The sequence below is a fragment of the Accipiter gentilis genome, chromosome 29, assembly GCF_929443795.1.
Source record: "Accipiter gentilis chromosome 29, bAccGen1.1, whole genome shotgun sequence".
NCBI classification, from domain to species: domain Eukaryota; kingdom Metazoa; phylum Chordata; class Aves; order Accipitriformes; family Accipitridae; genus Astur; species Astur gentilis.
The window spans coordinates 11,008,309-11,021,449 of record NC_064908.1 but is presented as its reverse complement, the minus strand read 5'-3'; the positions used below and the strand labels follow the sequence as shown (position 1 = coordinate 11,021,449).

Below are 13,141 nucleotides of genomic sequence, written 5' to 3'. Positions count from 1 at the left end.
ACTAAAGCAGAGATAACGAGAAGTCACGCGACAGTTGCTAGATGATGGCTCCCACACAGCATGCACGATGTTGCCGTGGTTAGTAGATGTAGAAGCAATCAACTGCACTTTCAAATGTGCTCATTTGTAAGCCTAATTACCTGCCTGTACAAATGTGGCAGGTAGGGATCTGGGAAGATACAATTTGAGGCAAAATAAGCAGAAATCCACAATTTTGTACTCACTTTCAATGGTGGTCACAAAACTGGCCCTGTGATATTGAAAACCAGGTGAAAGCCTGGTGAAAAATCATGGAATAAGGTTATTTTAAGCAACTAACAATGTGGTGTGAAATCTTAGCTCCATTAAAGTGGGTTTGGGTTTTTTTCTGATTTCTAAGAAATCTTCACATGCACTATACTTTTGATTAAAGAAGAAGAAAATAAGCAGCAGCATCTTGCATTTTAAAATAACTCTACCAGGAAATTCATCAAAGAACAAGAGCAAATATCCTCATTTGACTTCTTTTCAAGACTGGACAGGCAATCATTGTAAGAAAAAGATTAAATTTAAAACCAACAGACACAGCATAAATAGAAGCTGATTAAAGCAGTAATAGCAAAATAAAATGGTAAGAAGAATAAAATAGTCAAATTAAATAATATTCTTTTCCTTCACATATAATGAACTGGCTCTGTTTGGCCTACTGACTTTGATGAAGTGGATTAAACTCCCAGTAACAGGGGTCTCAAGAGATTTACACTGAAGGAACAAACAGGAATCCTGCTGCGTTTCAGATACTTTGCAATAAAATTTAACAGGAAATTTCTTTTTCTATGCTTGAACTTCTCCAGCCTTTGGAGGTCTCCCCTGCAAAAGGGGTCTGGAAAACATCAGCAGCTCTGAGTAAAATGCATGACCAATTTTTTTCATGCTGGTAGCCCTGATGCTAAAATTCCAGAAGAGGTAAATGAACCTTTAAGAAGAACATACTTTTCAGTAAATCCATGTAAGGTAGGCACGTCTCAAACACAAGCCCATAATCCCACACAGGCAGAACTCTGCACTGACCTCAGCAACATCTGGACAAGTATTTCCACCTACATATAGTTTTTTCACTTCCATTTAGATCAGTATATATGAAAAGGTGGGCCCCAAGGCAATGTTTTCTAAGGATTCTGGTATCACAGAATCTGTGCATATGTCCACATTCATGCAGAAAAGCCTGCATCTGAAAATGCAAATTGATGTTTCTAGCTACAAAGCACTAACTGTTCACATACATTATGTTATTCAACCCAGCACTCTTTCAAACAGCAAAGAAAGAGCATTCAAACATATGTTTCTGTCTGATATTCAGGAGGATGCCTTTACACTTAAATTCTTGAAGCAGAGATCATTAAAGAACAGTTAATAAGTTATGTGCACACACACCTCTTGTAATTAAAAATCCAAAGTGAAACGTTAACACTTCACCTGGTGAAATCTATCCTAGTACAGATTAAAAAATCCCTTCTAAAATACAGTTATTTATAACAAGGCAAAAGATGAGGCATTACAAAGAAAAACAAACTAAAAGAAATACTTAATTAAATTCATGGTTAAGTGATCAGCGCTGAAGTATTCAGTCAACGTAAAGCCCTGTCAGTAACAGAGATGGCAGAAAAGGGCTCACAGAGCGCTGTGGGATGCTCCACTTGAACAGACATATATCAACACTGAAAAACAGAAACCAAATGATAAAGTTTCCAAATAATAAAATAGTGCTTACGCGGCTATGGAAATGTTAGCTGCAGACATGGGGCTGACTTCTGCCACTTCCTTGGCCTTTTGCAGGGCGAGCTTTTGATTGGTGGCTTCCTCCATCTCCTCCTCGTCCTGGTGAAGAAAATCAAGAGAAATCAGAGCATGCGTCATGTAACGACAATAACCAGAGCTCCCCAAGGCACAAGTCATATGTGACTGTCACCGCCACACTGTGAGAACAGTGGAAACTCATTAAAATAAGGCAGAATTTCACAATTTCTTGCAAAGATTCCTGGATAGGGTCTTAGTGCCAACAACAGCTGGTCAAGATGAGAAACGCAAGGTTTAGTCAAGCGCTCAGTGGATTTTTACCAAGATTACATCTCTCTCACAAACCTTTCTTACCTTTCTTGGGTCTCCTCTTATCGCTTAGCATTCGGGTAAGAGACTATGGCAGGGCAGGGAGAGACATGACCACAAGTGTGACGTTTCTGGGGTGAAGTGAGCCCCTTTCATGTCAGACCTGCCCGTGTAAAAACACTCTAAAGCTTACAACCTACTGAAATGGATGAGACGGACTCCTAAATCCTTCAAGACTTCTTGCCAATGCAACTTTCCAGAAACAATAAGTCCTATAAACAACACTGGATTTGACTGGTCCTGCTCACACCAGTTTTACTCCAGACATTTCCACTTATTTCAGCTGAATCACTGCAGACTTACAGGGTGAAAACAGAAAGGAGGAGCCATATTAAAGCACAGTCTGTGGATTCATGCATAGATCAGAAAGATGCTTTCTGTATACCCCCTAAATCATGTGGATTGTTAACCTCTATTGGTATTGCAAGTTCCCGCAGAGCATAACTGTGATTTATTTCCTCCTACCTGGTGTAATGACAAGAGAAATACTGCTCAAATTCAAACTACAGGATCTTAAGCAATGAGATGAGGGCAAAAGGCAAAGGAACAGCCTGATTCATTTTCAATGGTCATCTAGGTTAAACTTCCTTTGAACTTTCTAGCCAGTCAATTTAGATAGCAAAATCATGGCAGGATAAACACAGACCCTCTGATGACGATGTCAGCTTCACACATATTCAGGGAATAACCACACGTCAAATGAGAGCAGTCACAGGCTCTTCTGTCAAACTTTATGAAATGCCACAGGTTTACCTCTGCTCTTCAAAGGTAATGCTGTGAAAGAGTTATGCTTAAAATAATGAGACCAGACAGTAAGACATCTAGCTTTGAAATAGGAAGTCATAAAGATTTATCCATTCTGAATACCATATGCATAAGCAATTCCTTGCTCTGACTTTGGTGTTATTTGCTTAAACTGAATTAATTTTGAAACTGTTTTCCTTTTCTCCCTTAGAAGGAAAAAGAAATGATGGAAAATTTATCAAAAAAATTTGTTACCATTAAAGTTTCAAATTTTTTTTCCTTTCTGAATATTAGCAAATCTCTAATAAGTAAATTCTTACTGTAGTGATTGAAGAACCCGAAACAGGCCATGAAAAAAGCCCTGCTGAAAGATTATAAAAAGACAATATTTCTCAACTGCCAACTTCCAGTGAATTTATCAGTGGTTTGAAAGCTTGTTGTAAATCAAGGGTATCTGCAGAATATGAATCTTTGGAGGAATAAGACCCCTAAATAAGAAGGCTTTTAAGGTTTTCCTTTCATTCCATAGATATCTTCAAGTTGTTTCTTCTCTTGAGGACTGTCTAACAGTGTTAAAATCACATACATTCAAAGGCTCTTAATTTTTCTTTCTGTGCGCCTAAAGCACCAGGTGCAGGTTTGACTATCTCTTTAAAATTTGTAGTTTCAACTACATTCTCCCTGGTGCATTAGTAATTCTGCTGGATTCTATATCTTAAGGTAATAGCAGAAAATATCCATTGTCACTATAAACACAGCTGTCCCTTACTCAGAACAAGCACACTCTTTAGCAGATGACTGCTTAATAATATTTCTGTAGCATCTTCCACCCAGAGATTGTAGATCACTACAAGAATTATTTAATTTTTTGCCTGATACTTACACTGCCAGGTCTCACTGGGGCACAGGCTCATCTTGTTCTGCTCGAAGCATGCAGAGGTGTGACAGTGCATGACAAGCCAGCTCTGAGCTGTGATGGCAACATCTGTCCATCCCACCTCCCACCAACAGCCCAGACTGTCACCATCATTATATCGGGCAAGTGCATGTAAAGGCCCTGCCTCTAAGGACATCTATCTTTCATGTTTCCTTTCTGTTTTCTAGAGCTCTACATCTTCATTTAAACCACCGTCCTGGTTTCAATTGGCACAGAGTTCATTTTCTTTCTAGTAGCTGGTATAGTGTTATGTTTTGGGTTCAGTATGAGAAGAATGTTGATAGCACACTGATGTTTCCAGTTGTTGCCAAGTAGTGTTAATACCAAGTCAAGGATTTCTCAGCTTCAAATGCCCAGCCAGCAAGAAGGCTGGAAGGGCACAAGAATTTGGGAGGGGACACAGCCAGGACAGGTGACCCAAACTGGCCAAAGGGATATTCCATACCCTGTGACATCATGCCCAGTATATAAACTGGGGGGAGTTGGCCGGGGGGGTGGATTGCTGCTCAGGAACTAACTGGGCATTGGTCGGTGGGTAGTGAGCAATTGCATCGTGCATCACTTGTTTTGTATATTCCAATCCTTTTATTATTATTATTATTATTATTGTGATTTTGTTATTGTTATTACTATCATTATTATTTTCTTCCTTTCTATTCTATATTCTATTAAAACGTTCTTATCTCAACCCACGAGTTTTACTTTTTTCTCCCTGTTTGTCTCCTTCATCCTACTTGGGGTTGGCGGGGGGGAGGTGGTGGTAAGTGAGCAGCTGTGTGGTGCTTAGTTGCTGGCTGGGGTTAAACCACAACAACCACACAATTTATCACATGGCAAACCCCATTTTCGGTGCTACCCCATAATGATGTGCATAGTTAACATTGACTGTTCTTTATTAAGTTCACCCAATTAAAGCCCTCTCCACTGGGAAGGAGGAGGACAGGTCTTCATGGCTGTTACACTCTTGGTTTTGCTGCTCACTTCAGCCCATTATTTCTGGGGATTTCTCAACTGCTTTTATGTATTTTTATATATATTTATATATTTTTATGTAAAATTCACACATCCCTCCTACCTCACATTGCATGCTTTTGTACTGCTTTCTCAGGGATTGCTGGCAGTGCACAGAGATTAAAGAACACACTTTGTACTTTAGGATATTTAGGAAAATAAAGGCTTACTTGTAGCAGTATGAAAGTATGGCAGTAAAATGGCAGTTTAATGAGGATGAAGAACGAACTGCCATGTGTCACCGGAGACATTGTGGGATGATCAGCAGGAAGAAGATTTTTAAAAGCAAATTTTGGGGGCAATTTTAGATTCCACTCTGAATAAGTGAACAGGATGAAAAACTTCCCAATATATGGGAAAAACTGGAGGGTAGGCAACCCAAAGAGGTTCAGGACAGCTCTGAGAAATCACTAGAAATTAAGTTGGCAACGTTTAAGTCAGTGGTAAGGGAGAGCCAGCACAGGAAGAGGAGGAAAGAGACCTGGGGAGGGAGAGGCGGAAGCCAGAGAACAGATTCTTTACATATTCAAAGCAAAGAAGGTGATTCCCCCGCGCCCCCAAATGAGTCATTCCAAAGTACTGGTGAGTTTTCCAACAGACATAGGATGATCAAGCTTAAGTTAAATACAGTTACAATTTGGATAACTTCTGTTACAGGTCATAAGGCCCAGCTAAGGCTACCAAGAAATGTTAAAATGCCATGATAAAATAAGTCCAAATTGGCATCCGGAAGTGGAAATGTTGGTTTAAATGTTTCAGTCCTGAAGGTTAGCTGGAAAGCTTTCTGTCTTTCCAGAACAGAGGTAGTTGCGAACTGCTTATGGTTTTCCCACGTTATATGCAGCACTGATCTCAATTCTTTTTACAGTGTAAATGTCAAAAAAGTCTCCTGAGATCAACTGACTCCTGATTAACTTAATTATATCTCCAGGCCATTTTTGGTTTTGAATGATCATATTTACTCAGCAATAAATCCCTCATTCTCCAGGTATACTATATAATTGAATCACTTTTATCTTTTTCCTCTTCTTTTGAAAGCCCTAGTGATTTTGGGGGATCATAAATAAAATTAAAGCAAAGAAGAGTTTCTCAAAAAGCTTTATGATTTGGCAATGCTGCTGAATCCATCAATATTTAATTATACTTTATAAACATCAACAAAGTCAGGTTTCTAACCACCCCAGTCAGCTGCTGAAATATTCACAAGAAAGCACTAAAAGGATTAAAAAAGAAGTAGGATGAGCTTCATTATCCAAGAATTGTGCTGGGCTTGATCCTCTCTCTTAGCACATGCAAGGGATGCCCGTAAATCTGCTGAACAGGCTGGGAGGATGCATGCCTCCAGGCTGGAGATTTCTGTGGGCTTTAGAAAGAATAGAAACAGCTGAGCTGCTGCAAGAGAAAAACTTCCCAGAAAAAAACCACTGAGAGCCGTTAAACACAGCCCTGAGCTGCATTATAAGAGAGGAGAGATGCAGAACATGGTCTCAGAGACACAGGAACATTTATTATACACCTGAGAGCCACCAGCCTTCTTGTACGGTCTGCGCTGGATATCAGCTGTCAGAAAAACAAGGCTCCAGTCAAAGCTGGAAGATGAAGCCAGTCACGCAGCTCCACAGCAGAAAAGGAGAGCTGGTAAAGACAAGCTCAGCTGCAACAGAGATTTGGATTTGAACTGGGAATGGTTGGCTGCTTTGGTCTTCAGCAGCTGGAGTGCAGTAGTAAACTCCTAGAAATCTCTGTGTCCCCGAACTGTGGAGTTGCATCGTGTATCCATGAACTACTGCATCTTTCTACAACTCTAAAAACAGTAAACATCCTTGCCCGCTGCCGCATAAGCACATGGTTAATGATCCTCATACCCTATAAGGACTATGTAAGCTAAAACTTGTAGAATACAACTGCTAAGGTGGGTACAGTGCTGCTTTTGCCACTGGCAGGTCACTGTGACTTATGGTGATGGCAGCAGCACAGCAATAGGGTGTGCATGTTTTTATCCACTCGGCAAGAACAAGCTAGAAACATGCAAAAAAAATCTAATGCTGCCTCATAAATACAACTGAGTATGCTACAATGAGAAATCAAAAGTATGTAATAATAGAAATACAAACTACAGCACTTGCAATCCTTCCTGCTCAATACTGAGGCTGTAAGTTTTTCTCTATAGGAAATGCTCCAATATAAATCTGTGCATACAGTAACGTTACATCGGTGTCATTTCCATCTCTTGCCAGGACCTGGCTTTCTGCCTGCACTTGGGCTGGTGTCTCAGATTTCCGATTTCTCTTGCACCCGGTGAGAGGCAGTAAGATTATAACATCTTCACTGAGTATTCACAATAGCCTCTGCAAGTTGTTTTCCAGGGAGTTGATCGGAGAACATTATTTCTTTGATTCATCCCAAAACTCAGCAAGGTATGAAACATTAGTATGAGACAGCAAAAGCAGCAATACAACACCTGCGTTTCTCCATGTCTAAGCTTCAAGTCAGCCAAAACCCGGTAATGGCTTTGCCTCTGCTCTTGAAAACAGCAAATGTTATGAATGCCTGTGCACCTCCATGCAGCAGTGAGATGAGCAATGCCCACTGCCCACTCTGTGATAAAACAAAACTAAAGAACATGACATAGTTCACTGAAACAAGCCTGAAATGAAACAAACCTGAACAAGAATAAACCTCCAGGTCCCTCTCTGCAATGCAAACTGGTAAACAGAGATACCGCACAAACAGGCTCTAGAGGAAATCTCAGGGTCTCTGGAAGGTTCGGTAATGTGTGCTTTACATCCAGCAGCTGTGGTCTAAGTTTGAAGAAACAGAAATTTCATACATACCTTGGTCAGCTCTTGGGCATTTGCCAGATTGTCAACAGCAATAGCCAAGAAGACATTCAGGAGCGTATCTTTTGGGGAGCTAAGAAAAAAATCTTCACACAGCAGATACAGCAAACTGTTCCCCTTCTGCTGCCACTACCCTTCTTTCCCTACTTACAATCACCAGTATATTATGGATTGACCCCTTGCACCACTGTTTTGTCTTCATTTCTAACTCACCCACTTCTGCTGGGAGCCAGCTCTGCAGCACAGCAGGTGCTGGACACCTATTTGTCTCTTGCCCAGCACACATCCCTGGTGAGGATACACACAGGAGCTGAGCAGGGGGGCTTTACAACACTAGAGCTGCAACTGGTATGGGACCACAGGGTGGTCCTAGAGACACAACAGCCCCTGTTTTTTCATTCCAGAAAACCCACACCTACACTCCTGCCCATACACACACAGAGGATTTCACCTTCAATTTTTCCATCTTGTTTAAAAGGACAACCGGTAGAGCACCTGGAAATCGGTCATTTGAAAGCCAACATTTGCATAATATATACACAGAGCTATATAAAGGTATTCGGTACCATGAAAAAGTTAAGCTTAGGTCACTGCTGCATTACATACTGGTGGGAGGAAACTATCATGACTTATCACACTGAAGTCAATATGACAATTAGACTGCCTCGGACATCCTCTATCCTGAATGCTGCAGCATCACGCAGAGCACAGCTACAGAAGAGCCTGCTAGCAGGACACCCAGCCCGAGGTAATGAGCTCTGCCGGGAAATGGGCCGTTAGTCCAGGCCAAATTACGTGTAGCCCAGCTAAAATACCACCAGTGCCCACGCTAGCCTGGGTCTCTCTGAAGAGCACTGCATTATATCACTAAGACATAAAATTTCCCTATAATTATTTATTCATATTTTATTTTTGTTTTTCCACTTAATGATTTCGGCTATTACTTCTCCCTTCATATATTTTATTGCTGTTATTCCAGCTATGCGTCTGCAAAACAGCCCCAAAACAACTGTAAATCAGATACCTTTGCATATGAAAGGAGAGCAAGCAAAGCAAAACCAAGTCTAAACTACTCTCAAAGAAGAAAATGCACTTTGTTCTTGCACATTACCTGGTGACAGGACAGTCGCTCACTCCATAGCTGTGTAAAGCTATGATTGCTCCTCTAAATATGAATGTACATGAGAATGAAGTTGATCTCATGAGTATTTACCCTCTGGAGATTCACCAAGGCCTTAACAGCAACGCACTGCTACTGTGTTTGTATTGTACTGCCCTCATCAGAGCCAAATAGGATCCTGGGACCAGATGCAGGTCCCCATAAGCTGAATGAAATGACTGCAGCAGTTTTAGACAACTAATCCAGTTATTTTCTGTTGGGTTAATGGGTACCCTGTTTTGGACTTTGAGTTGGAAGCAATGCCCAAAGCAATGGCACAGTGAAGGCAGGGCTGAGGGCAGCGTGCTGGGGGGAGCGAGGCAATCGCTCTAGCTAGGGGAGGAGAGGTGAGGCATGGGCTCTCAGGTTGCTGGCAAACCTGCAATGAGATCTTGGGAAAACCTGGCCTCTGTGCCCCTCTGATTGCTTTCCATTCCTCACAAGGATGCCTGGAGGAGGCATCTGAGGTTTGTCTATAAACAGAGGAGCCAGGAGTGGTGCAAGGCTGATTCATCGGCCACAGTCATCTCTGCCAAACACAAGTGTGCCCAGAAATCCCTGTACTCCAGCAGTCGCCAGGCAGCACGCTGGCTGCAGGCACTGCCAGCTGTGGAGCCGTTGCCCCATGTTGGTGTTGCATCAGGAGGCTTCCCAGGGCAGCTACGGACCAAAGTTGGCCCAAACAACCAGCTCAAAGCCTCTTTGCTTTCCCTCTCCAGAGCTTTTACCCAACATAATTCCAGCAAGACTTCAGATGCTCACGTCTAATTCCCATTGAGATGAGTGTCTCCAGAGCCTGAAAGCCTATCAAAACTGGAGCCTCTGCTTGTGCTGGTGGAAAGCAGTAGTATTTAATCTCTCAGATGCATTTGCATCCTGACTGCCAAACCCTGCAAGGGATGGGACACAGAGGCCTGGGGTATCTCCAGGTGAAGGCCAGGCCATCCATCAGGTTTTCTCCACGTCATGTAACACAGGATGGAGGTTTTTATCATGTGAAGATGATTCCTCTGGGACAGACAGAGGTTTGAAATGTGATGCCCATCAATTTCTCCTTCCTCTGTTCCAGCAGGACAGTGAGGAGTGTGAGGAGAGGGGGCACCTCAATCCCCGTGAGCCCAGCAGATAAAGAACAAGAAAAAGGGAAAGATGATGCTGAAATGATCACCTCCCACACTGAAGTCAGAACTCAATCAACTTTTCATTTGCAAAGATACTAATTTCCCCATTTCCTTTTAGCCGAGGGTTGGCAAGAGGGGGCAAGCCTGTCACTTGCAGGCTGCGGGTGCAGGCAGGAAGGCTGAGGCATCGCTGCCTGAGGTACCGCTGCCCACAGCACTGCCGGGGTGCCAGCTGTTTGGGTTTCTTCCTCTGGGGTGCTTCCAATACTTTGGAAATGCTTCCAAGCCTCCTGCTCTGGGAATAAATGTCTCGGTAATAAAACTGTCTTCCTACCCCTGCCTCCTACACACACATGCTGAAAATGTTTCATGTAACATAATCAACCACTGGAAATATAATTAATTTTTTTTATTTTTTTTTTTTTTACAGATCAGGCTGTTCTGATCCATCTCTAAGCAGACACAAGCTGGCAGACTTGGGTATTTTTGCCCCCCAAAAGGTCCCTCAGCCCTTTCTGCAGAGCATGGGGATTCCCAAATATTACCCAAACTCCAGCCTGTGGTCCAGGCTGTATAACATGGGCAGACCTGTGGACCTCGCTGGCCAGCTGAGCCAGCAGCTGGTGCCGAGTACAGCCCGCCTGCATGGAAGCTAAGGGCAAGGGGAAAGGGCAGCATGCTCCAGGCATTTGCTACTTTTCATTTCAGGCTCCTCTGCAGCTTTTCATGGGTTTTTTTCATATTTTTTTCCCTAACAGATGCATCAATTTATCAATTAACTGGGTAACAATGAATACAGGCATGGTGTAATTTCCTAGAAAATGGGCCAAATCCTGCTGTTATATTAATCATACTACTTTCATTAAACCATATCAGATGCGGAGGTCTGGCTCTACACAGACTTTCTGGAACTGGGAAAGTAATGTGAGAGACTTCTGACTTACAAAAACAGTTTCTGGATCTTTTCCTTGCAATAGTCCCTTGAAAACGTAAATGGATTCAAAGAAACAACTGAGCTGCAGTGAGAAGCAGGGGAAGCCGGCACCCATCCATCTTTCTTCTTCATGAAAAAGAGTAATCACAATGCCCTGAGCAGCTCTGGGAGAAGAAAGGAGCCCCTCATGTTTAAAAAGAGCAGGTTTTGCAAGCTGACTCAAAATCGCCAATGCCAATTCTCTAACAAGGTTTGATCCAGTCTGCCTAAACTCTTAAAAATGGACTCACCAAATGTCAATGTTCAAAAACCAAAGACAAAACCCCTCCCAGCAGAGGAACCAAAGTGCCTTTTGCTGATCAGCATCCAGAAGGGCTTAGACTGATTTCAATGGAGTGATACAAGAAAATAAAAACAAAAAGTCCCCCTTAAGAAATTCAGTCGCAGTAAACGTCTGTGTGGGGAGGGCTGGTGGCAAATCCACACTTGACAAATGAAAAAAATCCACTACATAAAAGAAGTACATTTTTAAAGCTTTTTGGAGGGAGTTCTGTAAGGCAGAGGGGGGAGATCTTTGTAAAGTCCCAAGTTAGAGCAGAAAAGACAGTTCACATTAATCTACAAGTAAGCTAATCAACAGCTTGGACTGCTCTCTACAGGGTGTCCTCGTGGTGTTTGCTGGGCTGTGGGGCTCTCCTTGGGAAGGTGAACCTGAGGCTCAGACATGTACCTCACTACCTCACCCTGTACACTTGCCTGACCTTAACGTCGCTGGGGCACTGCAGCACCATTGACATTAATGACTATCTTACTTCCCGCAAAAATGTAGGACTGTTCTTTTCTGGCAAACTAAACTTTATTTTCACATGTTCCTGGTTATGTTTTGACAGTTAATGATAACTTAAGTCCCTGGTAAGTCATACAGTTCAGCTTTCCCTCAGAGATAAATGACTGCCTGCTGCTTGCTCTCAGCATCAAAACTGTAGCTAGTGAAAAGCAAGGGTAGCACTGACCTTACAGAACTACTGTTTCAAATATCAGTGCAAGCATTAGTGGGCTTACTGCTACAATTCCCACAGTAAACAGACAAGGAAAAGATTTAACCCCTCATCCTCCACCACACAGTCCAGCCTAGTTCTCCCCTCCTGCACACAGTGCTTAAAGGCAAACAGGTCTGTGTGCAATGCAGAAAGGCTCTTATGAGCTCTCTGTGAAAGCAGCTGATGCTCTCAGACTAAGTTTCTACAGAGACAATCTGGGCCAGTTCTCTAATTCTCCAACAGCAATGTAAAACTCCATAGAAATTAATAGATTTGCTTCAGGTTTATAACTCTGATCAGTAGAAACTGGTGAAAGAAGTCTTCTAGAACATTATAAAAGGGTTTCTGAGTATTGTTACTCTTTGTCAGCCAACTCTCCCCTCTCTCTGTACTTTGTGTTCATAGAAACTCATCTACAGCAAAGTCATCCCCATCTGCAGGACTCATGGAGAATTAAAGAATCACTCCTCACATACCTTTGTTGCTAAATGCACAGATAGTGCCCCGAGGAGCACTCTGGCTGTGCTAAAGGTGTACCACCAGCACGCGACTGTGGGTGAAGGGGATGAGAGAGGCACTGAAGATGGTCCCAGGGAGGCAGCCAGGAAAGCCATCTCCTGGATCTCCTCAGCAAGACAACAGAAGGGAAAGCAAGACAGCTGCCCTTTGCCAGGATGCTATTTGGTGAAAATGTGGGCAAGGTTTCAGCTCACCGTTCTGCCAGGGGCAAGCAGAGGCAAATACCAAATTCATGGCAGTGGCAATAGGTGAACCAGGTCCTTATTCCCTCCTCTTGAACAACCCCTGCTCCTTCCCTTTTAATGAAAAGTAAAGGGCACGGGAGAAGCCCCCTCTGAATTAAAGGTGCAAGAAGAGAATTTATATTCTGTTCCTCAAAAATGCTGGATCTTAGCTGCTGTAAGGTTAAAGGTCTCTCTCTCAGCTCTGCTGTCAAGCCTGATTATAGCTTAATCTCATTTTCAAATGCCAAGCCCTGAGGATTTAGAGATCTCCCTCCCTCCCAGCTCTCCATTGACCCAGTTTTCCAAAGCCTTGTGTTTCTGGAAGGGGGCATGTTGCCTGCCACGAGGCAGATGTCTGAGCATAGCTGCCGAGCCAGCCCAGGCATCACGGCTGCTCCGGCTCTGACAGCGCACATTAATGGGATAAATCCCACAGAGACACACTTGTGTGACAAGAACAGCTCGCA

At 42.8% G+C, this 13,141-nt stretch overlaps 1 protein-coding gene across 5 annotated transcripts in view; it reads right to left on the bottom strand.

The window, feature by feature from the left end:
- The window catches only part of CACNA1B (calcium voltage-gated channel subunit alpha1 B), a 308,635-nt gene that overhangs the window by 100,808 nt on the left and 194,686 nt on the right, over nt 1–13,141 (bottom strand). For all 5 annotated transcript variants that reach the window (XM_049832551.1, XM_049832549.1, XM_049832547.1 and 2 more), the window contains 2 exons: nt 7,672–7,739; nt 1,751–1,857 (listed from right to left, as the gene is read on the bottom strand). In XM_049832551.1, coding sequence (XP_049688508.1) covers nt 1,751–1,857; nt 7,672–7,739 — 175 coding nt within the window. The remainder of the gene's footprint in view (nt 1–1,750; nt 1,858–7,671; nt 7,740–13,141) is intronic.